Source organism: Poeciliopsis prolifica, unplaced genomic scaffold (assembly GCF_027474105.1).
Source record: "Poeciliopsis prolifica strain line A6 unplaced genomic scaffold, Auburn_PproV2 SCAFFOLD012, whole genome shotgun sequence".
Lineage (NCBI taxonomy): Eukaryota > Metazoa > Chordata > Actinopteri > Cyprinodontiformes > Poeciliidae > Poeciliopsis > Poeciliopsis prolifica.
In genome coordinates, this window is record NW_026562387.1 from 10,897,190 (window position 1) to 10,924,488 (window position 27,299).

The following is a 27,299-nucleotide window of genomic DNA, read 5'->3' on the forward strand; positions in this document are numbered from 1 at the left end:
GAAAATTCATCAACAGGATTTATTATTCAAATCGTAACTGCAACAGGCATGTATCAAAAAGGTCAATACAGCAAAGCCTTTAAAAAAAATCTGGCTCGACACTGAAGTCTTCCCAAAAATGGCTGTCGCAACAAATTGTAAACAGTTGTATCAACAGTCTTACAGCACTTTACAGCAAAATACAAATCAGCTAAAGTAAGAAAAGCACCTGTTATCGTTCCAAACGTTTCAACACAAACACAACCTGTGCCACTGTACAGAATCAAAACGGACAAACCCAAAACAAACAAAAAAAAAAAAAGGAATGGAATGTTTTTGATTCACTCGACTGGTTCTGTGTCCGTACAAAAAGGAGAAAAAGCTGGAGTTGTTCCTCACAACAGGAAAAAGAGAAAAAGGCAAAGGGGGTCGGACAGTGCATTCAGAAACAAGCACACCATGCACTTGATGGGAACAGGAGTTGGTTTGGTCACTTAGCATAGTTTGTGCATAGTAATAAGGCATCAGTCGAGCAGTCCGTCAGGTTTCATGTGGCTGTGAGAGACATTCTGCGCCGAGGGAGTCTCCTTCGGTTTATCCAAACCAACAGGGGAAAGAAAAGAAACATAACAGAAACAACCCTGTATCGTCTGTAGCCACCTCCGTCTCCCCCGCCCTCATTCGCTGGATAAAATAAAAGACTGGTAAAAACCCTGAGCGAGTGGAGTTGCATGGAGTGGCGATCCAGGTGAGATCTGGGAGAGTCTGACCCCTCTCCAGTCGGCAAGGGGGGTTGGGATGGGGGGGGCTGGGTCAATGCAGAAACACGGCCGGCGCCTCGCTTTCACCAGGAGAAGGTCAGGGAGACGACGTGCAGGAACACACGCTAGCACAGGTGGAGTTAATATGGCATCTGGTTTGTTTTGAATAAAGTTCAGCTCATGGCTTCAACAGTGGGACGACAGTTCAATAGAGTGGTTCTCTTTTTTTCGTATGCCTGTGCTTCGAAGGCAAACTGTGGAGCCGACGGGAGTCGCTTCAGTTCAAAAGGGGAAAAAAAGAAAAGAGAGCAACAAACATGGAGAGGCGTAAACAGTCTTCTCAGAGGCAGCAGAAGGACTGGGCTTGTCACATTTCTTTTTTTTTCTCTCTTTTTTTTTGGACATAAGGAAGAATCTTCAGTACAAATGCAACACGGCAAACTGAAAAAGTCTCAGGAGGGTCTCCGAATACTCCAGTTGTCAATTTTTTTTATTTTTGTTTTCAAATGGCACTTCAAAAATACCCCCCCAAAAAAGAAATTAAGTTTTCAGTTCATACGGCTTTCACCTTAACGTTCTGTGACAACAAAAAAAGTGGCATATTTAGTCGTTAATGCCTCAAATACAGTCCCCAAATAAATAAAACAAAGCAAATAAGAGAAAATACAGCAGTTGCCAAATGAGGTATCTATGTATTGCTCTATGCCAAAAAAAACTTTCTTTAATTAAATAAATTAAATAAAAAGAAAAATCAGTGGTTTTTTGTGATGAGAGGCCAAAGCAACAACATATCAACAAGGTGTTCAAATTAGGCTGGGCCAGTGGTGGGAGCTCCACTTGCCCTCAGTGTGTGGATGAGGCCCTGGGGCCAGGGGTCAGGAGGTCGAAGTGATGGGGCGAACGAGGAGTGTCAGGATTCTCTGCTTCCCTGAGGTATTTCTTTGGAGCGGCTTCCTCCTGCGCTCGGCTCCGTCTCCTCGGAGATGGCGGTTTGCTCCGGTTGCAGGCCGCCCCAGCTGGCCTTGTTCAGCCCCATGTGACCCAACATGGTCTGAGACAGGCGCGTGTCCGAGAACCGGGCCCACTCTCCGAACAGCGGCTCTGCCACGTATGTCATGAAGCCTGGAGGCGATAGATCAGCAGAGGTTTAGCTAGGACCCCCGTCAAGATGTTTATACGCACTCATCATCAGAACGGAAATTAGGCTTTTGAAGATGCATTTGACCTCTCACCTCATGACAGCTGGATGGATTTGAGCAGGTATTTTATAGGGGAATTATTTTAAATAAAGAAAATTCAAATTCCAATTTTGAGAAATAACTGATTCAAAATGCATCATTGAAATCCCTAAATTAATATGACATGCTGGTTACACATTCTAAGGGGTTTCCCTGAGCTATTTTTGACTTTATGCTGCTGGAGAACAACCAATTTTCCTCACTTTCTTTTTTCTGCTGCTTTCTAATTTGCATTATTTGCTGTTCTCTCTCCTCTAAAGCTGCATCTCGTCTGGCATTCTGTCTGTTTAATGCCTTCCTGGAGGTGGGGCATCGGCTGAGATAATGCTGCCAATTAATAAACGTCTCCCCTCTCCTGACATTAACTTTCTTTAAAGTGCCTTAAAATGACATTTGTTGTGGATTGACGTGACATAAATAAACTTAATTGGATTAAATATCACTCGTATCTACCACCCTCACCTATCTGGATGTTGCCAACGGTGTTGGTCTCTCTGTCACAGAGTGGGCTGACTTGAAGTTTGTGTTTCTTCTCGATGTCTCCTGTATGAGTCAATCCAAAAGTCAAAGTCAAATCATTTATGTGTTAACAGTTTTAGAGTCGGAACCACTTTTAAGCTAAAAGCACAACGTGGCCAAACAACACATGCAACAGATACCCTGTTCAAAGAACTCCTCAGTCACTTTCTCGCTCCACTGTTTGCTCAGCTCCCAGGGTCTGCAGGGGTTACAGATGTCTGCACACTTTAGAGCCATCTGCACAGGAAACAGAGAGAAAAACGGGATGAGAACTCACCAGTCTACTGACAGGCTGAGGTCTGATAGTAAAAACCGTGTGTGTGTGTGTGCGTGCGTGCGTGCATGCGTGTGTGTGTGCGTGACGTGTCTCCAACCTGCAGGACGAAGTGACGATGGCTGGCGTTGCTCAAGCACAGGCTCTCCTGGTCCAGGTGGGTGCGAAACCTGGACAGGTAGTCATTCTGTCTGCTGATGTCCGTAGCCAGGATTAAAGAGCCCAGTTCCCTCTCCATGTTCATGCTGTGGTTAAAGAGACGCGATCAGCCTCATCTTAGTGCTACAGCCAAGAGGCCTGAGTATTTGTTGCCTAGATTACCTGTCCTCAGGCGGCAGGTGAGAGAACAGTCCGGTCTCTCTGAGGAGACCCACTGCCGACTTCCAGTGGTGGTTTTCCAGAACTGAGGTATTCTGTAAAACCAAGAGAAAAAAAATGGAAAGTTGCAGCCATTTTAGTTCCCACTTCCTGAACGGCAACTATGGTGGGTTAGTGCGTAACATTTTTGGCATCTTACTCTATAGAGTGTGGCTAAATAGTGGTCAGTCTTAATGAGAAAAGGCTGGTTGACCCCAGGATGGTCCAAGTCATGTGTGGCAGCCGCAAGAAGTCCCAGCAGGATGTCGTACGACGTTAGAGACTTTGACAGCTGATGGGACAACAGTAACACAGGCATCTTTGTTTTAGCGCGTTTTCCTTAACAAATAAAATGTGAAAGGCTTCGCCTGTTCGTCTCACCATGGGCTCCTGCAGGTAGCAGTACATGGCTTGTGTCACATCTGCAGCATGAACGGAGTTGTGATATGGGTTGTCATTGTGGTAGTCTTCCTGCACCAGGACCAGAAACCTCCAAAGCTTGACCATGTCCAGCTGAAAGAGATCCACCAGGCCATACTGGTTGAGCAGGTGGAGGGTCAGGGTGATCAGGCTGTTTCCTGTGTGGGAAGAGTTGGACTGTTAGCTTCTGGTTTCTGTGAGCATTCAGTCTTTATTTGATTAACTCTTAGATTTAATGCATCTGTAAGTAATTCCCCTCTTACTTCTGTGGAAATGCTTGTGGTATTCTAGTTTTTTTTTTTTTTAATTCATGTCCGAAGCTGAAATATGGGACATGCTTTCAGTGCTTTTTTGGATTTTACGTGACTGACACAAAGTAAAGTAAATTGCAAAGAAAGTAAAAATTGTAAAAAAAAAAAAAGTTGGACTTTGTATTATATACAATATGCATATTATACAAAAAAAAAGAAAAGAAAAGAATAAAAAAGCTGTTTTGCTTAAGCCATGTAAACCTTAGCTTTTAGACCAGAATCCAAAAGTGAAATTCAGTTTCCCTTGGTAACAAATTACCTTAAAAAATTGTTAAAGATTTTTTAAAATGTTTTTCCATGTTCAATCTGGGACTTTTATCATATATGGAGGTTAATCTTAAAACAATTGTCTTTTCAGATAGATGTCCACGAGATGGCAGCATTGGTAGCGTTTGGCGTGTAAAGCTGAGGAGCCGGTGCAGAACTTTAAGCGCCAACACACCTTAAACAGCCTCTTTATTTTTATGCAACTTCACATCTTCTACTCACCATTTGTCAGCTTGTCAAAGAGGAAAATGTCAAAATTCCAGCTGCCAACTTTTTCCAACATGCACTGAAAGACAAAGAGAAGGCATAACGTTAAAGATGCAGGAAGAAAATATATTTCTTTAAGGTGTAGTGAGGAAAACGGTTGGCATCGTACTCTAGCCTGTCCGCTGTAGTCTTCGTCGAGGATGTGGAGGGGGATCTGCTGGGGGATTCCCCGCAGCAGGCGGGACGAGTGCAGGTATCTCTGGAAACTGAGTAGTCTGTGGACCCTCTTTTCAGTACCAGAGTCAGCTGGCGAGGATCCGTAGCTCAGCCGTGCTGCGCACAGAAATATCATTCAAACGATGCAACATGTAAATGAAACTGTTGGTGTGTTTTCCCCTCTGCCCCCAACCCTCCAGAAGCTCATTAGGCTTGGGGAAGCATTTGGCTGGGCACGGCCTCGGTGGGGATCCGACACCAACACAGCGATATCCAAACAGTCGCTGCTGACACAGCCGCCTACTCATAAGCCTTACGTCTGGGATCACATAGTAGACATGCTTTGTCAGTGGTCTCTCTCTTTTCATCAACATACAAACACACACTGTGCAAAGGCAAAGGGTCTGTACAAACTGTGGCTGTGCTCCGGAAATACGTCAGGGGGAGGTGGGATTATTTTGGGGTCAATATGTCAACAAGAGAAAACAAAAAATAAATACAAATGAGGGGGGAATTTTAATAACTCATCTATTTGTGAAGAGGTTTGACAAAAATTCTTGATCACATTAAACAAAGACACACCTAACTAAGACTTCCAGAAGAGGAACCTATTGTCAGAGGCTGGCATGTTCAGTCAATATGCCATAATGGACCTAATGCTTGGTTATGCTTGGATGACCAGTTGAAAGGCTTGGATCATTGAAAGCAACATGCATTGAAGACATATAGGTCAGTTGGAAGCTTATATACACTAATCTGATTTCAATGATTTTGTCAGAATGAGTTTGGATTTATCTTCTCTAATCCAAATAGGGTCAAAATTAAGCATACTGCCTTCAATGTAGATGTTCACCTCACCCATGTTTGGTTAAGCATGTGCTTTTTATAGAAATTAATACCCAATGTTAACCTGATGTGTGTTTGGGATTATTTTTCCACTAGAAAAATCCTGCAATATGTAAGTTTCACCTATCAGACCAAAACTATTACCTCAGAAGAAAAGGAATTTGAGCTGCAACTGACAGTTTAGAAATCAATTATTCTTTCAATTCTTCTTACGATTAATCAATTTTTTTTTTTAAATAGTACATTCTGCTGGTATTTCTTTGACCACCAATATTATGCAATATTAGAAATGTTAAAAGATGCAAATAAACAAATAATTCAGTTTCTTTTTGAAAGAAAAACTAAACATTTTGCTGCCTAAAATGCAATAACAGCATTCCTTTAGTGTACTAGCGTCATCCTCCACACAGATACTCAAGATTCAAATCACTGTGGACTGAGAGTAGCACCTCCTCCACAACCAAAACCGTAAAGCCTGACTCACGTTTGTAGAGAAAAAGATTGCTTAGTAACAAGAATGTCAGGAGAAGTCAAGGTGACACTTTAAAACCTGAAAAAGTTACACCAACTCCAAAGCACGGTGGAAGTAGCATCATGCTGAGTGGATATTTTGGCACACAGGAAAGAGGACTAACTCCTTTCCCTCCAATCAGCAGCTTGAGGAACTTGTGTTTAACTGGACAGTGGTGCTTAGCACATCAATGTTGGTTTTAATGTGAGTCTATTGGTGTGACCCAGACCTGCACGTATATTTATGACCTTGTGTGCATCAAAGAACATTAATAATTCAAACCTGTACACAAATCATTTTTCACAAAAAGTGCTGAAGTTCATCGCGTATTAGTAATTCTGCCTGACAATGTTTACATTTATCTCCAAAAACCGAAATAATTCCAGCATCCAAGGCAACGAAGAGTGCAAGTAAACTGGTCCTAAATGGTTTAGCTGGTTAAATGCATGGGAAACATATTTTATAGGTGTCGAGTCATGGGTTTGAATCTAGTGGGAATGATTTAAAGACACTGGACTTGGGGTCCATACTCACTGTGAAGAGTTCGGAAGTCTATGCAAAGGTACGGGTGGGAGCTTCGGCGTTCCGGTTCAAATCCAACCTGACTTCGTACTCTCACATCTCCTAGAAGAAATTAACACTCATTTCCTCAAGATTCGTACCGTGCAAAAATTAAAGAAATAAAAGCATCATTGTCCTAACAAAATAAATAAATAACTACTTATAAGTTATTTTTCAAGACTGATCTGATTTACATGATTTTATTCTTCTTTTTTTCTTTTTTTTTTTTTAAGTGCCATGAGGACGGGCTTTACCACATGATGATGTACGGAGCAGGAGAACAAACCAAGCGCACACTAAATTCAAACGACAAAAATCAGTGGGATGTTAAAACTTTTTACTGTCATTGAAAGAGCTTGTGAAGGAAAGCCAAACTAAATGGTCCTGGGTTTCTGGCAACGTCCAAAGAAAAGCTCATAATTGTCTAATAACTACATTTGTCTGTTTTATTTGATTTTAGAATATGCATACGGCAGTTTACAAAAACCTAAAAATAAATACGATAACCATCCCCTCACTATTTTTGTTGCATTTTGCTCTGATAAACTCGACTCCATTTTGTCACAGTTTGTTTTCCCTTGTGCAAGTGTGGCAAGAAAAACTGTGGGATGCACTGCAGTTGAGTGTACATAGTAAGTTTGAGTATTTTAGCAGTCATAATTATTGTTTTAATTTAGAATTGAGGAGGAATATAAGAAAGCGGGTAAGATCTTTGACATTCTGCAGAGCTAGGCTGCAGTCTGGGGCTGCGACAATGTGTTTTATGATGAAGTTGAAATTTCTACTGAATGGTGTTTTTTTTTTCAAAACCGCACTCCACACACAAATAAGCTTTGTTATTCTGCAAATGTTTTCATTCAAATGTCTATTGAATGTGTTAAAAAAGGAAAAATGTGTGAATAGCTTAATTTGTTTGATGGAAAATGCAAATAAAAATGTATTAAAATGTTGCCTTTCGGTTCTTGTCGGAAAACACAGTTTTCCTTTACTTCGGAGATTTGACAGAAAGCCCTTCGAATGAGAAGAATGATTTGAATAACTATAACCAGGTCAGTAACTAATATGGTAAAACCCATCACGCTGGCATTCTCAGAAAACTAGGAAACAAGCAGAAGCTGCGATTTCAGAAAGTCCGATTTGACCCAGGTTCTAGTGTGTGCTATTCATATGCAGGAACAGTCGCACACAAACGCACACTCCCATGTCCCAGAAGAGGAAACAGACAGAGAAGTGAACAGCTGAGCATGCAGTGCCATGTCAGGACAGTCTGCTCTACTATTAGTACCCAGAGCCACGATCTAGAGTCGAACTACGACAGTTTTTAGTAGTCAGGCAGAGGAGCGGGCTCCAAAGCTGGACCCCACGGACGGCGGACGGATCAGCATGTAGACTGCAGTCAGGAGCGAGATCATAGTGAGGCGACAGAACGATGCTGTGACGCTGATGCAGCAAAATGCCAGAGTGTGATTCCAGGCAAGGCTCTACAGAGCCTCCCAAAAGTGTCCATGCCCCTAAACCTTTCCACATGTTGTCAGGTTAATAAACCACCAATTGAAGTTTTGTGCGATAGACCAACACAAAGAAGCACATACTTGTAAACAAGTGTAAGAAAAATCATTTTATAAAACGGCCATGTACTGTCGATATTTACTTTAATAACAGATGCAAGTGTTTTGAGGTATATCTCTTCCAGCTTTACTCATTTTGAGATGGAATTGACTCAATTATTTGCAAAATAGCTCAGATTCAGTCAGATAGCATAAGGGTGAGTAACAAGTTTCAAGTCTTGCTATGAACTGGGATAAAATTAAGTTTCAATGAATTCGAATTCTGTCTTGATCAATTGTCAATACTCGATTACGTTATTGGCTCATGAGCTAATTTTGAGAAAACCAGAAGGTGGAAATCAGAAGCAAACTTTCAGTAAGGACATAAGGTCATGTGTACCACATCCTGTGCCCTCTGTGCCAAAGGAAAAGTGAGTCGGAAAGGAGCCACACCGTATGCAAGCTCGGTAAGATAGAGAGGAAATATGTCAAAATTAGAAAAATATGAAGAACTGTACAAGACATTTCAACTAGAACCTGCAGAGAATCAAGATAGTGCTGTCAAATCTTCGCCTTAGCTCTGAGTCTCTGACTTTTACTGTGGGAGATCTGCGGCTCTCGAGACTCATTAAGAATCAGGGCTTTTGCGCTCTGGTGCTCTCTGTGGATTTAATATCCTACTTGAAGGTTTGTCACTGCTTTGCAATCTACTGACCAACTTCCTTGCAGTACAAAGCATTCCCTCAGCCTGATGGTGCTAACCCCCATGTTTCACCATGAGGATGGTGCACAATGAGCAGAGTCAAACCTTTTGCCTGAAGGTCAAAAGGTAAAATTTAGTTGTCATCTGATGGAGGAATCGTTTTCCATATTTGCCATGTCTTGTACACAAACAAGAGTATTTTTATGTCACTCCTCCCTTAAAAAGAAATAGCCAACAGATTCACCCACCTGAGTTGCGGATCTCTGCAACTCCTGAGTCCTTCACTGTTCCTCTAATTAATGTTATCCATTTTAGGTTTGTGCCATACTTTTATCATCTTCATATGGTCAATAAAAAATGCTTTGGGAGACGTTTAAAGCTTGACACATCGTTTTATAGGAAGAGATTAAATACTTACTCGTAAAACAGTTTACAATCTCGCATCTTTTTTCTTCACTGTCAGTAATTTACCGGTGTGTGTTGGTCTATCACAACAAACCCCAATAAAAACATTGATGTTTTGTGGTTGTGACTAATTGTGGAAATAGCTTCAGGGATATTTCTTTTTACAAGGCTCTGTACATGGAAGTTAACTGATCAAGGAGCTAAACATTGAAATGTTACGTTTCCAGAATGGCACGTCAGATTGTATCGTGTGCATCGAAATTAAAGAGCAAAGTCGCACGCATGTGAACCCACAACCAGCACGTTACTTACTTGCAAACAGCTGTTTGAACACTACACAAGCTCCTATCAAAAATACCAAAAACTAAGAATTACAATTCAAGGCACAACAATGCACAATTTGTTGAGAAGGATTTTGATCTGGGCAAAAAAAAGAAAGAAAAAAAAAAGGAACAATAGATGACTAAAAACACAAGAGTGCATGCATTCCTGGGCACTGAGTGTGTGCTTATATGTATAAACATCTGTCACATGTGCAGATACATGTGCTTCGGGTCAACATCGAGTGTGTGTGTGTGTGTGTGTGTGTGTGTGATTGGTGTGTTTTTGAGAGTCACAGAGTCCATGTTTCCCTCAATGGTGCATTAGTGTCGGTACTCTGGGGTGGATGTAGGTCAGGTCATTATTACTGATGTGGCAAAAGCTCTGAGTGCTGCTATTTGAAAGCACATCAGCATTAAGTTAGCCGACTAAAGCCGGGCACAGGCAAACACCAGTCTGCATTAGCGTGCTTCTCCTGCTCATACTTCGCTTAATCTAAAAAAAATAAAACAAATCCTGCAGACACAGATGCTTTATGCCAATGACGTATGAGACTGCCGTCATACTTGGCCAAGGAAAATGATTAAAAAGCTCCTTCAGTCAGCTCAGCCAAAGCTCTGAGTAGCCATTTCGTGCATGAATTATGATAGACTCACTAGGATTAAGTGGATTAAATCATCTACAGGAATAAGTTTTATTTTATTTCTTTTTTATAATGTTTGCTTTTCAAAGAGTTTTTCCACACGTCTACCAAGGTGGTCAACTTATACTTGAAATATAAATTGATATCAGGGATATTTTATATAGAGTGATCAGAAAACGAGCCCAAATCATCTTCTCTTATTTGGTGTTTTGTTGCTCAACTGTGTATTTCAACAATGTACATTCCCTACAAAAACAACAGTAATGCTGCTGAGCGTCATCCGTAAACTCAATTGGAGGTAAACAAATCGAGGGTGCACACACCAGACCACGTTTACTGTACTGTCTGGTTTTGAAACACCCTAAGAATCCACTTACAACTCAAATATTACAGTTTTTTCTTTCTTGAGGAACATTCAGAGGCCCCGTCGAACATCATTTCTATTTAGATATTAGCTCCACTAAACTATATGACGGTCTCTATGATCTATATCAGTTCAGCCTTTCAAAATAAAATGACACAAGCTGTGTCAAAAGCTTTTACACTTTTTAATATGTAAATTCAGTACTTTAATTGATCCACTGGTTTTTGTTATAATATTCTGGTCATTTGAGTAAAATATTAGTATTCTTATTAACATAGTCCACAAAGCAGAATCCTTAAAATAAGATTCTGATTTGCTTTTTTAGGATGTAGGCTAACTTGATTACAACTTAAAATGCTAAATCTGTTTTTTTTTTTTTCCAGTAAGGACTGAAGTATTCTACATTAAATGTCGATGGTTTATATGTTTTCTAAAACTGAAAAAAAATAAATTAATTTAAAAAAAAAGTGTATATATATATAATATATATATATATATATAATATAATATATATATATATATATATGTGTCAGAGTTTTAAAGCATTTTTAGTGCATTTTAAAATCAAATAAATGTTGATGCAACCTCTATATTATGTTGTCTTGAGACCAAAAACAGTTGTGAAATTTTTGCTTTTTTAGTTTTTGAATAAGTGTTCGAAAAAAAAACCCAAATACTGATGGGTGAAATGCTAGAATTAAATTGTGATCAGATGAATCAAAGACAGGGCACATAATTGATGACCTTTTAGCCTAACATGGATTCAGGTTCAGACAGAGAGAGGACCTGAATCCTCTCTGTTTCTGAGAGATGAAGCTGGAGTGCCCAGAAAAAATAATATAAAAAACAGAGAAATGCCTTGGTCAGGATTCAAAGAGCTTCCAGGTTAAAGATTGCATTAGGGTCTCTTTCTATTAAAGGCCTGTGAGATATTTACATAATATTCAACATTTACAAAAGACCACTGGTAGGGCATATTTGAAGAAGTATACCTTGCCAGTATGTGCAGCTACACTGGTCAGCTAGAAGGGGGCAGAGAATAGGGTAACACACTACAAACCAGTGAAGTGGCTTTAATTATACAGACACACACGTAAACAGCTTTTCAATAGCCATCTACGGTAGTGACCACTGTGCAAGAAGAAGGCGTTTGACATACAAGGAAGTAGTTAAATCACGATGGAGCCGGAGGAGAATAAAAGTATAAAAGTATATGGATCTTATGATTAAATAAAAAAGTTAAACAGTTTTCAATTTTATTGTTTCCCGGTAAGATCCTTTTACAGTTTGAACTTCACAGGTCAGCATTCGAGCAGCTCTACTCCAATATTTCCTTCCTTCCACTCAAAAAAGTGTTTGTACTAAGTGACAAAAAGCTGCCTTTACACTCCCACATCCACAATAAATAGACAGCATGCAGTGGTATAACCAGACTCTAATCACATCCATCCCCAATAACCTTATTGATTAGGAAGCAGCTGCTGATCCAGCTCCTTCCGAGACGCATTTCGCTCCATCTGACTGGCAGATCTATCCGTCCTCTATCCTCTCTTCCATTTTCTAAACTGCTTACTCTGTTTGAAGTCACTCAGGGCAAATGGATGGTGCTACACTCATACAGCTTGTACACAAAGGCATGTGGAAAAACACTAAATGCCCCAGGTACACACCAGCTAACTCTGGTTAGGGCAGAAAGTCTGTACTTTGAATCTGATAAAACCCAAAAGACTCCCAGCATTGCAAAACAAACTTGGTGTGACTGAGATAAAAGCAAAAGCGGGAATCAAGTTATTTAAAATATAAACTGTATAAACTGCCATTAGCCTTTGAGAATACACAATGACCATGAGGAACTAAACATGTCTAATATCTGTAAAGTGTGCAAGTGTGTGTCTGAGGGTGAGGACAGGGAAACACTTACCTAGCATACGAATGTACAGCGCTGTCTGATCAGAGCTGTCATAGGAGATGGCCCCTCGTCTCTGCAAAGAGAGAGATGTAATCAGTGGCAGGTCATGAAAAAAGATAATACTTTGCATGTTTTCTCCATTAGAAATGACTTTATGGCCCTTTTCAAACCGACTCATGTCAGAGCCACATTGTCTATTGCCTTTTGAGATACTTCAGCCTACTTCATGCTGTCATGAAGGTTCTATTAAAATGACTTCTAGCCTTGTGGCTGGCGAAACTGCTTTATTACTGTTAATTTTCAAGTCAATATAGCAAAAATAATTTAAAAATAATTTGTTTTTACTCAAGTTATCTTTCACGTTAACATTTTTAATGATTTGAAAATATTTGGGGAAAAAAACAGAATAAATGTAAAGCACTTTTTCACAGAATGATAGACAAATACAGGCATCATTTTCAGAGTTGAATGTACTTAGCATCTGCTCCGTTTGCTCCTAATCTGTGTGCAGATGAGTGTGCGCATACATCACTGCTACACTGATAAACATGCTCCTGCTTCATATCACCAGCCTGATACAGCGCTGCTATCAGTCATGCGAAAAACACATGTGCAATGAGGAAACACACACACGCACAAATGCGACCACAAACACGCGGTGTCGTACATGAAGGTAATTATAAACACCGGTCCCAATTGGACCCCACCCATGAGGCTTGGATTTACTTCCCTTTGGAAGCCTGTCAAAAAGCTCTGCTGTAAATGCCCAGATGGTAACGTGTAGATTGAAAAAGGAATAAAGAAATAACTATTCCCTTTTCCCGGGACTATTCCCGGTGATGCAAGATAGTCAGGAAAATTAGCCTGTGGCTACAATCATGAATATTTGCATTCACATTGTAAATGTTCCTCAACACACGCCATTCCTGTTTTAATGTAAACGAAACTGAGATTAATAGTTAAATGCATCTAAGCTTGTTTACATCGAGTCTTTGAAGTGAATTATCAACCAGACTTGATCAAACCGGAGAGTATGTAGCATCAGTCTTCTGCAAACTAATCCATGTGAAAATAAAGTCAGTGGAAGAAAGACACGAGCTAACTGACAACTGCAGCTCAGTGTGGTGAGTTTTATCTTTAGAAACAATCAATTAAGACTATACGGGTTTTAGGTGACATAGTTTTCTTTACCTCACTAACCTCAATAGCAGCTTAGTAAGGCTGGGATGCAAACACTGCTGGTGTGATAAATTCTCTTTTGCTTTTAAAGAAGAAAAAAAACAAACAAACACTGGCAACAGAGCTATGGGAAATTTTACCCTGAACACATTTTAAAAATCAAACAAAATGGTACATTTACAAACATAGAAATGGAAGCTTGTATTCTACCTTTCTCAGTCTAATTTCATTTAGATTATTCAAACATGGTTTAAAAAGATTTTTGTCTTTCCTTCACAACTACCAAGAGAAATGCTTATAATGGTGTAAAGTTTTTCTGTTCATTTTAAATGCCAATGTTTGGAATTGCTGTGTTTTCTTGGTTAAACGTTAAAAAAAACAAAAGAATAATCAACAGTCAAAGTTTTTAGGTCGTATCCCTTCACAACTAAGACTCCATCCAGGTTTGTTTGATTTTCTGTCAAACAAGACAGATTCCAGCTAAAAAAATAAATGGAAGTTCAACTAGAAATGCTGTATCTGTGTTATGGACTTTATACATGTGCAAGAAATGTTTTAATGATGTAGATCATTGCTTTATGACAATCGATCCCCTTTTGTGCCAAATGCACTGTTATGTCTTCTCATAATTAAAAAAAAAGTGATTTTTCAGCCATATTTCTCACCCCTACTCTTTATTTAAACCATTATCTAGAGCCAGCTGGTCCTTCCAGGCCAGAGGCTTCTGCAGGAGAGTCACAATCAGAGTGGGTCTCTGATTGGCTTCACTGCTCTAAATGTATATTTGCTCTGTCGACAACCAGCTGCTTGGAGCTGCACTGAGGTGTTGGCTCACCTCATTTTGCACTCTGCATATGCTGGCGGCCCTCCAGGCCACCACTTCACTCTTCTTTCTGGGGCGTCCCTTGTATACAGTTAAGAGGAATGACATGTTTAATGGATGCCTGAGTTAATGGATGTTTGAGTGAACGACGAGAGCCTAAATGCACACGCAGCTCTTAGAAAAGGTCTGCTAACTTCAAAACAAAGTTAGCTTTAAACTTGTATTTTTTGCTAAAAGTTAAAAAAAAAAAAGCGATAAAACCTGACAGCACAGTGACGTATTGTTCATTCTGTCTGTTTACTATGATAATTTGAAGTCAACTGTCTGGTCAAAACTCAAGCACAGACGAACACAAATAATCCTGCTCGTATGCTCATGACTTCATTTCCTTGGGCTTAACCGTGGATCCACTTCACACACATACACGCCTAACAGCGTCTGTCCGATGAGCTCATGACAGCCGCCAATCCAAAGCTAATATTTTACCGGCTAGCAAACACCTCAAGTCAGGGTGTGCAAAGCTGTATTTTAGTGTCAACAAGACTGTATTTACACACAGTACAAGTGTTTAGTTTTGGCATTATATATTGTGTGCATGTATGCGTGGGTTTGTGTGTGCATGAGTGCATGAAGGTGGTAAATGTAAAGTGTGGGAACTATATGATGCAGTCTCCAGGGATTAGAGTTGAGAATGATCTGTGTGGAAAACCAAAAGTTTTCATCAGAATTTGAACAGACACACAATTCTAAACAATGAGTAGGTGCAGTCATAGTGTTGTGAACAGATTTATGTCCTGAACAAACAGGAAGGTTTAGTTTTTCTGTCAAAGTGGCAGAAAGCAGACACCCCTTTCACCCGCCCATCACGCTGTCTGGGTTCAGCAGGAAATAGTGCTGATTTGTAGGAGCAGCGCACTAGAGCGGAAGGTTTCATGTTTATCAGCTAAACACAAAGGAAACTTCTTCACAGCTCCTATTTGGGGCCCACTGCTGTGCACATTTCAGCTAAGATGATGCACACCTCATACATGTGTAATGTATGACATGTTTGCACCAAGTGTAGCAACAGACACTCTTATACAAAGTCATACATAAGCATATTATTGGAAAGGTTCGTGGAAGGAAAAAGTGTGGCACAAGCAACATAGAAAGCCAACCTAAGTTTTAAACTAGAATTGTAAAGCAAAGAGTTTGTAGTAGATTCAGTAAACGTCCTTCTCCGTCTGAAAAGATTTCAGAAAATCTTTTTGTTGCGTGATCTGCACATTTTTATTACATCTCATAATCGAAGAGAACATACCCAGCAAAGATCAGAGGTTTGAAGCAAAAAAATAAGAGTTTTTCAAAAGAAATGTACACTTTACACAACTAGTACCTGGAAAAGCCATTTATTGCCAACATCAGATATTTAATGTTTTCATTATGACGCATCTAGAATGTTTTTCTTTCATAATTGCTTTCTCTTAAAGCTCAAGCTTCTTCCTCAGGCTTGTCTTGGGAGGAAATCTGGGTGGTAGAGTCCCTATATCTCGGCGTTTGATCGGTGACGCTAACTGGAGTGTCATAGCAAAGCTAATCTGCTGGGTGATCACAGACTGAGAAACAAAAACAGATAGGGGCTTTCTGTTAACTTTTATTTCATCACAACCTTTGTTAGTCAATTAGCAAACAAAGACAGGGCTTCACTCACTGAAGAAAGAGAAATTTAAAACTATTCAATATTTTTTTGACCTGGTTTTATTACACTTGGTTGGATTAAAGAGATCATCAGAGAAAGAGTAAAGTGATAGACCAGCAGAGAGCAAAACAAAGCAAATGTGGCAGGCAAATTGTGTTGATGCTGTTGCGGTTTTTAAAAATAAAGTCACATGAAAGCACAAAAGATGAAGGAAGCCATTTTAAAAGTGTTTTCTACAGAGATAATTAACGGCTCAGCACAATTTCATCACTATTTTCTAAATGCATTACGTCTAAAGATTAAAAAAAGAAAATGTTTGACTACTAAAAGAGAAAACAATTAAAAACATAAACTTAGCCTTTTATAAAGTTGGAATAAGTAAGACTAGGTGAAAAATTGGAATTTAAACAAGAAAAATTTGTAAATATATTATATAATTTTAATAATTTTAACTTTTCAGGCCCCCAAATCAGAATCAAAACATTAATCTGACAGAAATCCGCAGAGTGAGCTAAAGATAATATCAATTCATAATACCAGTGTATACATGCAGAAAGGTAACCAAATACAAAGACCTACATCATTGCTTTCATATCACAAATAATGTACATCTACTATAAAAGGCACGACTGTGTGCAACTAACTACACACCAGATATTTCAAACACTGAAGCCCAGTTTTAAAATAACCACCAGGAAATCAGCACATCTGTTCATTTGTATTTTTATGTAACGAGTGTGAGAGTTTACAGACAACACGGGAAAACAAAAGACTAAATAGTTACCGCTCTGCATTCAATACTTCCCGTTACAGTCTTCAAGTTCAGCATTTTTGATATGTCAAACCTCCCTGGTATATTTATTATGAGTTAAATCAGCTGACTGGACCACTTTGTCGTTTTGAAAAATAGCATCATTCTGACTCTTACCTAAAGAAATGCAAAGCCTATCCATCTCTCTTCTACATTGGAAAAGTAATTACATGCAATCAAATGACTAATGTATACAGTTTATAAATGCAAAATTAAAACTGATTGTTTAAACACTAAAGCTGTGCTCCAGGTGACCTAATTCACCTTTGTAGACAAAGTGCTGTAAAAATGTCATGTGACATTTGCTCCACTTTCCCTGAGAATTTCAGTGAAACTACAAATCTCCACAACTGCAGAGTCCAAAACCGCTTGTAATAGACAATGTTCTCATGTGAGAAGACGACTGAATTCAGGGCGGACCTGCATGAACATGCAGCTATAGGAGCTGAAATATGTCCTGCATACATCCCTAAGCAGAAACAAGAATGTCAGTTTCTGGTTTCGCGTGCATTTTCCCTTGCAGTCCTCAGTGTACTCCACGTTTGATTTCGTCTGGCCCCCAGAGTTGCACTTAGTTGGTGTTCGCCTGCAGCACTTCGAACACGAACTAAACACCGTTTTGTTTGGAGTGTGCTGCGAGCGTAACAGTCTCCTCATTGTGCTCTGCAATTCCATGTAAGCTCGTTTACATATGTCTCCGCTCCTTATCTCAGCTTAGTCCAACAGCCTGAGGTCAGAACACTCAGGTTTCTGAGGTCAGGACCTGATGTCAAAATTCCTGATAGAGTAAATAACCTCGGGCTTCAGTGTCTGTCATTTTCTGACTCCTACAGTCCCAGAGATAGTAGGGGAAAAAAGGAACAAAAGGTTCATGTATATGAACTCAAATTGACCTTGCAGGAATTTGGTGAGATTTTAACGGTTTTATTTCAGAAGAAAAAAAAACAGACTGGAGGAGTTTAAACTAAATAGAAGAATAAAAACGTGGAGCTTTGCTTTGTTTGATCTCCTGTTTCAGTCCACTGCCTTTCAAATGATATCAGAGCCATACAGCTTCCTTGTATCAAAGACAGGTGTAAGACCAGCTTTTATTGTGTTACACTTTAAACATGGGGTGTAACCAACGGTAGAATGACTACAGACAGCCAGCGGAGGCAAAGCAAACGAGCCCTAGCAGTAACCTCATAAACCGACGTATCACAAACAAAGGAAAACACAAACAAAATCCTCCCTCTGACATAAAAGCAACAGACTCAATGCCGTTTCATAAACTAAACGTTTCCTTCCGAGTTATGTCTTTGCTGTGTGGGACTGCACATTCCAGCAACCGAGTGCTAAGCCATAAACACGGGCAGACTTGGAGAGAGGGGAGTGACTGTCTATATGTTTGAGCTTCAGCAGCTACATGCACAGGAAGTCCTCAAGGAGTCTACCTGGTGGAGGAGTGGTTTAAAAGCACTGCGATCAGGGTGACACTTCGGCTGCTGGATGGTGAAGTGGGGATTGAGCCTCGATGTCTCTGCAAACCAAGTGACAATGCTGCAGAACAAAGCTGCACGCTCGTAAGGCAACTTATGATTTTTTTTTTTTTTTAATGGCAGGGAAAGTGCCATAAAATAATTCAGGCCGCTTTATACTTTACACAGAGTGCTCTAACTGCTCTTTGTGTACCCGGGCTTTTAGCGCTGCTGTATGAAACAAGCAGAGTAACGAGGTGGTGCTTCAGATTCTCTCCGGTCGTCTAACACTGTGCAGGAATTTCATTCACTTAAATACCATCCCCTGACTAATTGCCTCTCAGGGTCAACTAATTGCCCCCCTTTTTGACCTTCTGAGGAAAGCAACCAAAACCGTGGTTCTCAGTGTTGAGGAAAGCTGCAACAATAGGACTTATGATCAATAAACATAATTAAAAGGATACATTGTTTTTCTTGTTTGGATTCAGTGGTTCAAATGTATACTGGATAAATATGGGTAATATTTACATCTGTGCTATATTATTTTATCAAAAATAAATAAACAGCTGTTTTAGCAAATGAGCAGCCTTGTTGCATTGCAGTAGAGTTTCTTATTGATTTTACCAAAATATCCCCATGCCATTAAAAAAACAATTCACAATACATGTACACTAGCAGCATTTCATGACCCTCTAATGGCTGAGGTTATCCCTGCTGTTTGTGCACTTTTCCACATTTTTTTTCCCCCTTCCACTAAACTTTTCATTAACTTGCACTCTAAATAGTTAAGATCTTTTTGGCTTACCCTTCTTGTGGAGGATGAGTCACCACTGTGCTCCATTTCATTTTTGTTTTAAAAATATTTTCTTATTATTGTTGTATTTAATTGTTGTTGGAGTGAATTTTAAATTTTCATTAGTAACAAACACTTGAAATGTTTCACTGTGTGCATTTAATCTGTAAAGGTTTGATTTTATGAACCGAATTACTGAAATAAATCAAATTTTTTTCAATTATAGCTTAATTTAACACATATTTCTGTGCATTAATTATGTGACCACAAGCAATTTTATGATAATGTGTATCACTGAAGCTGCTTGTGTAAAATAGTTGCTTTTACGCAAGAAATGTGAAAATTTTTCTAAGTCACATGTCAACAGCTATTTAACAAAATTTTATTTTAGCAGTTTTTACAACACTAAGAGTCATAAATATAAAAGTGGCATGCACCTTTTGGTATATTGTGATAAATGCAAGATATTTTTAGGGTCAATGATGGGATGTAAAAGAAAATAAAGGGTTAAAAAAATCAAACCAATAGTTTTTCTGTTTTTTTTTTTTAAAAGCTACAAAAGATTTTAAGATGTGCATTACACATTAGTCAGCATGAGTAGTTATTATGTGTCTGAAAGTGTGCCAATGTGTAAAGCCCCTTTTTCATGGTTGATTGCACTCAACGTTGCAGCACAAAAACATCGCGGTCACGTGACATCACCTCCCCATCCCCTCACAGAAAGAGATGAACGTGATGTGAATCATGAAAAGATGTTGTCCATTTCACACAAAATAAACATTCTGAAAAGCCCTCCAGTGCAACTCCCGGTCATTTCTGCAAAGCAGGTTTAAAAACTTATGTTGTAGTGCAGCAGGGGTTAAAAGTTTGCGAACGATTGTGAAACGCTCGGCTCAGAGTCTGAGCAGCTCCTCTAGCATTCTTACCACATCCTGAAACGACGTCAATCTGATGGCAGTTTGAATCAACAAAGTAACTCCCAGAAGAAGAAACCGCTGCCTCGTGTTCCCTTATCAAATTTGAGCAGAGACGCATCTACACTGCATGGAACAAACACACCCATCTCTTACCCTCATGCACAAGCTTATCATCTCTTTAAGCATCTCAAATTTGAAGGGGGTTATCTGCAATCAGATGACAAAACAATCTTGACGGCCTGTCTGACAGTGACGTAACAAGACTGAGTAGATCACAGCGTACAGCCTGAGCTGCTTTCCTCCCATTATCACCCAAAACAACGTGACAACACAGAGCAAATCAATGCCATTTGTTTACCAGCGTTTTCACCAGAATTGTTGGTATGTGGATGTGAATGAATGCAGCTATTGAAACTGGGAAGCAAAATGTCTTTTCATCAAGTTGTTGAATTTATATTTTACAATTTTGTCTCGCAAAAGTACTGAAATGGCTTATACTTTTAACATTTGGTCATGAATTTATTCACATTTTATACGAGAGTAACAATAAATGGCATACAGCCGTGAATACCGCAGTGGCCTCACTGTATTTCTGGAAGATAGAGACCACAGCCGCTAATGAAAAAGTAAAAATCCACAAATACTTGAGAACCACCTCTAAAACTGCTTATGAACTGTCTATTTCAATAGTTCAAATACCAAATACAACTTAACATTTATTAACTCGCCCAGTGGAAATCATCTTAGCTCAACTGCAGAAGTTCACATCTACAGTTTCCTTATCTCTGTTCTTAAAGGTACAGCCAATCAGTGCCAAGGAAAATGAACAGCACTCCTGGATAGTATAAAAATAAGCAGCTAGGTATTGCAGCTTTCACAAAATGCAATTTCTTTCAACTATTTTAGAGAAAAAAATCTGAAAAGATAAATTTGACACAAATTTCTTGGACCTAATTTCCACAGAAAAATAGCAATTTTTTTTCCCTTTCTTCAGCTTCGTAAAAAAGTCGGATATGGGTTGCAAATGAGAAGAAGAAAAAAATTGGATTTGTGACGCCTGCTCTGTGAGCGTTGCCTAAGTAATTCTTTAAATACTTTGTTTTTACACAAAATTACTTGTTACTTTGAGTTGGTAGGTAACATAAAATCCAAGTAATACGCTTGATTTTTTGGTTACATTTTGACAAAATTGCAAAAAGATCAATGGTTCTAGATACTTTTTCAAGTAACCGTCAATAAAAATGTGTGCAGCAATGCCAAGCAGAGCAGAAGCATCACCGTTTCATAGTTTATATGAGAACCACATGACCTGTTCATGCATCCTTATCTCTGCACGTTACTTCTAGACTTTCCAAATTGCACCAATTTAATTAGTCACTGGCTCGTGTCTACCTAAGAAAAAAATATTTGAGGGGAACCAGCTTCCCTAAATGCATTCCAGCAAAAACCTCACTTTGTCTTCCAACAATTCAGGGCCAACATGTGACGCATGCATACAAAGACAACAGAAGAAGAAAAATCCATTCATTTTTTTTTTGCCCCTTTGACCAAATCATAAGCATTCCAGTCACTAAGGGAGATATCCTTCTGAGACAGAGTTGTGTCTTCAACCAAACTCTTTTGTCCACTGTTTACAAGAGGAAATGTCTTCATCTGGGGGGAAAAGGGTGGCGGGAGGGGGTAGAGGAGGAAGAAAGAGAGGGAGATTGTGAGTGAGCGGAACAAGATAGCCGGAGAAAGAAAAGAGACTGAGACTCCGGCCATCTGTGAATGTGGAAGCGAGCCAAACCACTGCCCACAGAGCACAGGCACATGCCTAACTGCCTCTTTCTGCCATGGCAGTCCAGCCCTGCTTCCACAAACAACAGGCTTGTTGAACCACATACAAAAACACAGCAGCCACCAAGGACAAACGCACCCTTATGGTCATAAATAAGGCCTAAACATAATATTTGTGGAAGTGTAATTGCTCTGTAGCAACGGCTGAATGACACCGCCACATGCATTCATGCAGGTTCATCCATTTTTATCAATATTTGCAAGAGGAGAGGTGAAGCATTTCAGCTGCAGGTCTTAAGGTTTCCTTTTTTTTATTATCATTATTATTTTTTAATGCCAAAAAAGGGGGCAAAATGCCAGAACTGCAACAAAAACAACCTAGAAAGAAAAAAAGAACTTCCAGTGTAGCTCGTACTGAAAGGTTAGTGTTACAACTTGTGTTTTTTACCAGATGAGCAGCACAGAAATCAAAACCACAATGTCAACTCAGAGGCGTCGCAACCTTTCCAGAGAGCTCTCCCTGATTTTGGTCCGAGTTCCAAGAATCACTGGGAAAAAAAAAAGCTATTTAAGGTCTTATAACTGCTGGAGGCAGAGTATTAAGACAGAGCAAAGGGAGAATTTTACCATACTGACTGAAACTATTTCACCAGAAACCCTGCTAACTGTCTAAATGCATGCAAAAGAGCTTAAGAACAGTAACTGGCCTCTCCACTTGCAAGTTGTTTAAATTCTCCTAAACACATCAAATCTTTAAGCTTTTAGTGGTCTCTGAAGGTTATTCTATGGCCAACATATAGTTAAAATAAAGTTCTCCAAGTTCAGAAACAAATCTGGGTACACCAAGAAAAAGCAAACCCAAGAACCAGAAATCCTGCAAAGTGTCTGAAGGTGTTAAATGTTATTAAATAAGAGAAGTTTACTCAATACAGGTTTGTGCAAACAAATCATACCAGCGTGGTTGTCTCGTTTGGCTCAGTTACAGTTTAGATTATAAAGTACAACAGTGGAAATCTACACACCAGAATCAGATATTAAAGTTAAAAAAGGAGTGTTACACTGAATCTAATCTGAAGATTCTGGGAAATAAGTCAAATGTGTTCAATTTATCACAATGTTGTTCCATGCAAATCCAAAATGGAAACCATTTTCATTTTGTGGAAACCCAATTTCTTATTCTGGATGCATCTTTCTCCTGAAACAAATTCTTGACCAAATGAGATGAGTTTGTGGGAAAAGTAAAACGGGCACCGAGAGTTGAAGAGTTTTCAGTGTCGTAAATGTTAAATTAATACTTTCCTTGAAATGGAAAGTAATGGCTCAATTACTGGTTTTGAGGAAGAAATGGTAAATGAAGTCAGACATTTTATGCATCAGCTTTGCTTAGATTTTGTGTCAGCTACACTGAAATTTTGAAAACCAAGTAGGCTACTGCTGAAAGACTCATGAAGGTGTACAGAAAAGTCCATCACCGTGCAGATAAATATTTAGCATAGCTAAAAAGTTTCCTGCAGTGACTGCTTTCTCTAACAGACCAAAGTTCAAGGTCACAGGCTGTATAGTCATTCCTCACTAAACTTAGTTCCAGTGTATCATTGTTTGGTTTCTTTCTGTGCCACACACCATGTTCCAAATTATTGAGCAAGTGATATTTTCTCAGATTTTCTTTAATGGTCGATGCAAATGATGGTCATGAACTATTACAGTATGAATAAAATTTTACTGAACAAAGCTCACAATGAAAACAGTATTTCTTTCAAAAATAAAAAAAAACTCAAAATGCACTATTCCAAATTATTATGCAAAGCAGATTTTCTAAACATTTTATGGATTAAAAAGAACTGCAAACAGTCATTATATGAATGTGCAGCATTAAGTGGTCACATGTACTAAAATCAAAAGCCATTTCAATTAAAAACATCTTAACAGACAGTTACACGTTAACATAGGACCCTTTCTTTTGAAAATCATCAAATCCAATTTTCATCAGCAGAGAGATCCTTTCTTTTTCCCATTCTGCTTGAAACCTGTGGCCTGCCTAATAATATGGAACATCCTAAGTAGATTTCCTTTAATTGAGCTCACCGTTCAAATTAACCAACCCAGCTCTCTGAAATTTATTATAGTGGAAAAAAATGTATCTTCCTGACACTTAAATCCAATTTGCATAATAATTTGGAACACGGTGTATTTCTGTCAGATGTGATGATGTTTTAGGGCCTGTGTGACATTATTACTATAAGTCAGATAGGTATGCAGTTTTTCCTCATATCATCACCTTCCTAAAGTAATGGCTCAACTAATTTTCATCAGCATTTTCTGAAATATGAAAGCATGGCGTCATCTACATAAAGGTGCATTTCACCTACTGACGTGGTCTTCTAACAGTTTTTATTTCATAATTGAAGCTAAAATATGATGGCTGAACTGTTTGAAAGTGCTGTTAAACCAACTTTTACGACATTTCACAACATCAGCCGGTAGATGTCATTAGAGACACGAATACATGCTTCATTTCTCAACACCTTACATTGGGTCTTGGCAGGTCTGCCTGTGAGCATGAATAAAAACATCAGTAGGATTTGCTGCACATAACTTAAGTAGACATCCATCTAAAATGGTCACACATACACAGTAGAGGTTTGACCAAAAGCTAGTAGTCAAAAATGACAGACAAAACTTGCAATGCAATTGTAAGACGGCAAGAAAACCAACAAAATCAAAATAAATCCTGTGCATTAATATAAGCATATAAATACCTGATGACTTGTCTCGAAAACATCTTTCCTGAGCACACAGGGAATTCCTAGCACCCATTATTCTTCTGCACAAAGAACTAATGGGTGTCACGTTAACAACAAACACTTCAAATGACTCAGTGCAAGCTAATGCAAGGAAGACTTCATAAAAGGCAGAAATGTGACCTTACAACTTGAAGACGGTTGTTTCTGCCTACACTTTTTTATCTTTACCCACACAGCAGGTGAAATAAATAGAGGCATGCAAGCCAGAGGGATATTTTCAATGCGCTACAAAAAAAAAAGGAAGTTCACGTCTTACTCGAAAATTTATGCTATGTCAATGTGTCAGTGTATGATAACATGAATAACAGAGTGGCACGTTCCTTCTGATAAATCCCAGGAGGAAACTCGAGCACCGTGTTAGCGCTCGCTGAAAGAGGGGCCTTTTATCTGAGGTCAACATGCACAAATACAAAGTTGGGAGTCAGCTTCTTGTCTGTTCTACAGGGTCCAACTGATAAGAACATGGTGAGGACTTCTGTGCAACTGAATGCTCATTTTATGAGTTTGCATGTGTGTGTTTGTATGGACTAGTACCACTACTACAATACAAAGGCTCTAAAAAGTCAAAAATGTTCATTATTTATCACACCATCCCTTTTTAAATGAGCTTGAAACTCAAACTACAGTTTCAAGCGTTTTTCACAGCTTTTAATGGCTAAATGTTTGCATTTTAAACTACATTTAACACACATTTAATGTACGGATTAGTGGTAAGAAGTGAACTTAGCATTGACAAGGTGTAGCCTACCCAACTTTGTCAATTTAATGTTCTAGTAGTAACAGAAATACAAACTTTTGTGTGTGCAACAACGTTAATACCCAGCAACCACCTGCAAGATTTTTGCAGATTATGCATTCTGTGGAAAGATGTTTATTATGGGCTTGTGAGAGCGCAAACATGACCGTATAGTTGTCAGAAGATATTTAGATTCACTGTGACACCCGTTATGGATCCTGGGCCCCAAAACGTTACGCGTTTAATATAAACATTCAACCACATTAGTAATATTTGATTAAATCGCTTTTTTGCAACAGTATTTTCTTTTTAAACAAGATTCTGGCATACTTTTGGACATATACATGGCCTCTCCTCTAAATGCAGACTGACTAGAGCTTATTAGATTCCACCGACAGACTCTGTTTTCAGGCATTAACCAAACATTTGATATTTGATTTGGGTAACCTTCCAAAAGCTTAATATTTGTGATATTTGATCTGCCCACTGATGTGTTTGGAATGGACACTCCCATTTGTGTCCACTTTTCAAGCACCTAGCCAAAATGTTGTGACACCAACTCTGCATGATCTGCAGCATGATCCTGCCACCACCATGCTTCACAGGTAGAATGTGCCTGAAAGCTTCCCATTTGAGTACAACAAAAAAAATCGGATTCAACTAAATGTCCTAAAACTAATTAGTTTCGCGTGTGTGTGCAGAAACCTCCAACAACCACCTGCACGATTCCTGCAAATTATTAATGCACATGTGAGATTCCTCATTGCAGACTCGTGCATGCCCTATTGTTGAAGTAAAATTTAAATATATATATAGGCTATATAAATATTTGTATTTTTTTTACCTGTGACAGCTGTCTTGGATCAGGAGCCCCGAACAGGGAAGAGCTGGAGCTGAAACTAATGGCTCCTCTCCGGCTGAGGACATGCTTGGGAACCGGCCTGTCTAGAGGCAAAACCGGCAGCTGATAACATACTTCCATTGAACAGTCAGGGCTGGTTCCGCATCAAAAATATAAAAGAAAAAATATATAAAACATGCGATGCAAAAAAAAAAAAAATAGAAAGAGAGAGAGAGAAAGAGGTGACTGATGGATTGGAAAAATTTCCAAAAAAGGCGAAAGGAAATATCTTTCAGTATGGTGAAAACGATCTGAGACGAAGCTGTGAAACGTTTCTGTTCATCATGAGCGACTCAAAACTTGTCCAGATCGCCTTCATCGACGCTCCGCCGTTTTACATCCCTCGGCGTCATTCTGAGAGAAACTATTCATGCCGTCTCGTTCGCCCCTTTCTTTCTCATTCTGCTCAAATCCGGGCCCACGGACGACGAGACCTTCTTGCCATTTTCTGGGTCTTTATGAAATCGCTTCCTCATTTCTCAAAGCAGAGCACAAACGTCCGCTCGCCCGGGCTCCGTGGCGTCCCCGCATGTCGCAAACCCCGAGAGGAAAACAAAAGGCACGACCGCTTCCAGAAAATATCACCAGCATATCATTTTCTGGTGCCAAGACCGGCGGGCGAAGGAGAGCAGCGGCAGCTGCGGGGACGGAGGGATCCTGGCGGCGGCCGGGAGGGAGGAGGACTCCTCGCTCATTCAGGACTCGGCCGGCGGTGAGAGAGATTCAACATGTAGGGGCTTTTCCGTCTTTTTTTTCCGCCGCTGCGTGATGAAAGGAGCTGGTTGTGAAACAAAGTGTCTGGCTCAGGGAGAGCGGAGAGGGGAACCCCGACGGTCCTCTCAGTCACCGCCGCTCCGCTGGGGTCCGCAGCGACTTCAATGGCACTAACATAAACGCGTAAAACAAAAAGAGAACAAAAAAAAAGAACCTAAAGAGAGCTTAGTTCTCTACAACTACCTGCCTATCGTCATAATAATTACCCTACTGTGTGGTTTTAAAGCGCACAACACCTGCCAGAGATGGTGCTGTTGGAGCGAGCACCCCCCAAAACGCCCTTGTTTA

General features: G+C 39.5%; 1 protein-coding gene across 6 annotated transcripts; it reads right to left on the reverse strand.

Moving 5' to 3' along the window:
• pde7a (phosphodiesterase 7A) lies at nt 1-27,290 on the reverse strand. 6 transcript variants are annotated; one of them, XM_055037686.1, is made up of 12 exons: nt 26,181-27,290; nt 12,372-12,432; nt 6,441-6,527; nt 4,503-4,666; nt 4,349-4,412; nt 3,510-3,706; nt 3,289-3,420; nt 3,093-3,184; nt 2,872-3,016; nt 2,638-2,734; nt 2,441-2,521; nt 1-1,862 (listed from the first exon to the last, which is right to left on the reverse strand). In XM_055037686.1, the coding sequence occupies exons 1-12, from the start codon at nt 26,316-26,318 to the stop codon at nt 1,651-1,653; spliced, it is 1,470 nt and encodes a 489-aa protein (XP_054893661.1). In that variant the 5' UTR covers nt 26,319-27,290; the 3' UTR covers nt 1-1,650. The 6 variants fall into 6 exon arrangements, with proteins under 6 accessions (XP_054893661.1, XP_054893659.1, XP_054893663.1 ...); XM_055037684.1 differs by having other exon boundaries at nt 6,441-6,530; XM_055037688.1 differs by lacking the exon at nt 26,181-27,290 and adding an exon at nt 24,857-24,983 and having other exon boundaries at nt 6,441-6,530.
• Between the last annotated feature and the right edge of the window lie 9 nt (nt 27,291-27,299).

What these genes read in the sequence shown, in the direction of transcription:
- pde7a (XM_055037684.1), bottom strand. Translation starts at nt 26,318, where the DNA reads ATGGAAGTATGTTATCAGCTGCCGGTTTTGCCTCTAGACAGGCCGGTT. An exon ending in ATCCAAGACAGCTGTCACAG is followed by an intron (nt 12,433 to 26,180) that starts GTAAAAAAAATA and finishes CTCTCTTTGCAG; the next exon opens with AGACGAGGGGCCATCTCCTA. An exon ending in CACCTGCCGCCTGAGGACAG is followed by an intron (nt 3,017 to 3,092) that starts GTAATCTAGGCA and finishes CTTTAACCACAG; the next exon opens with CATGAACATGGAGAGGGAAC.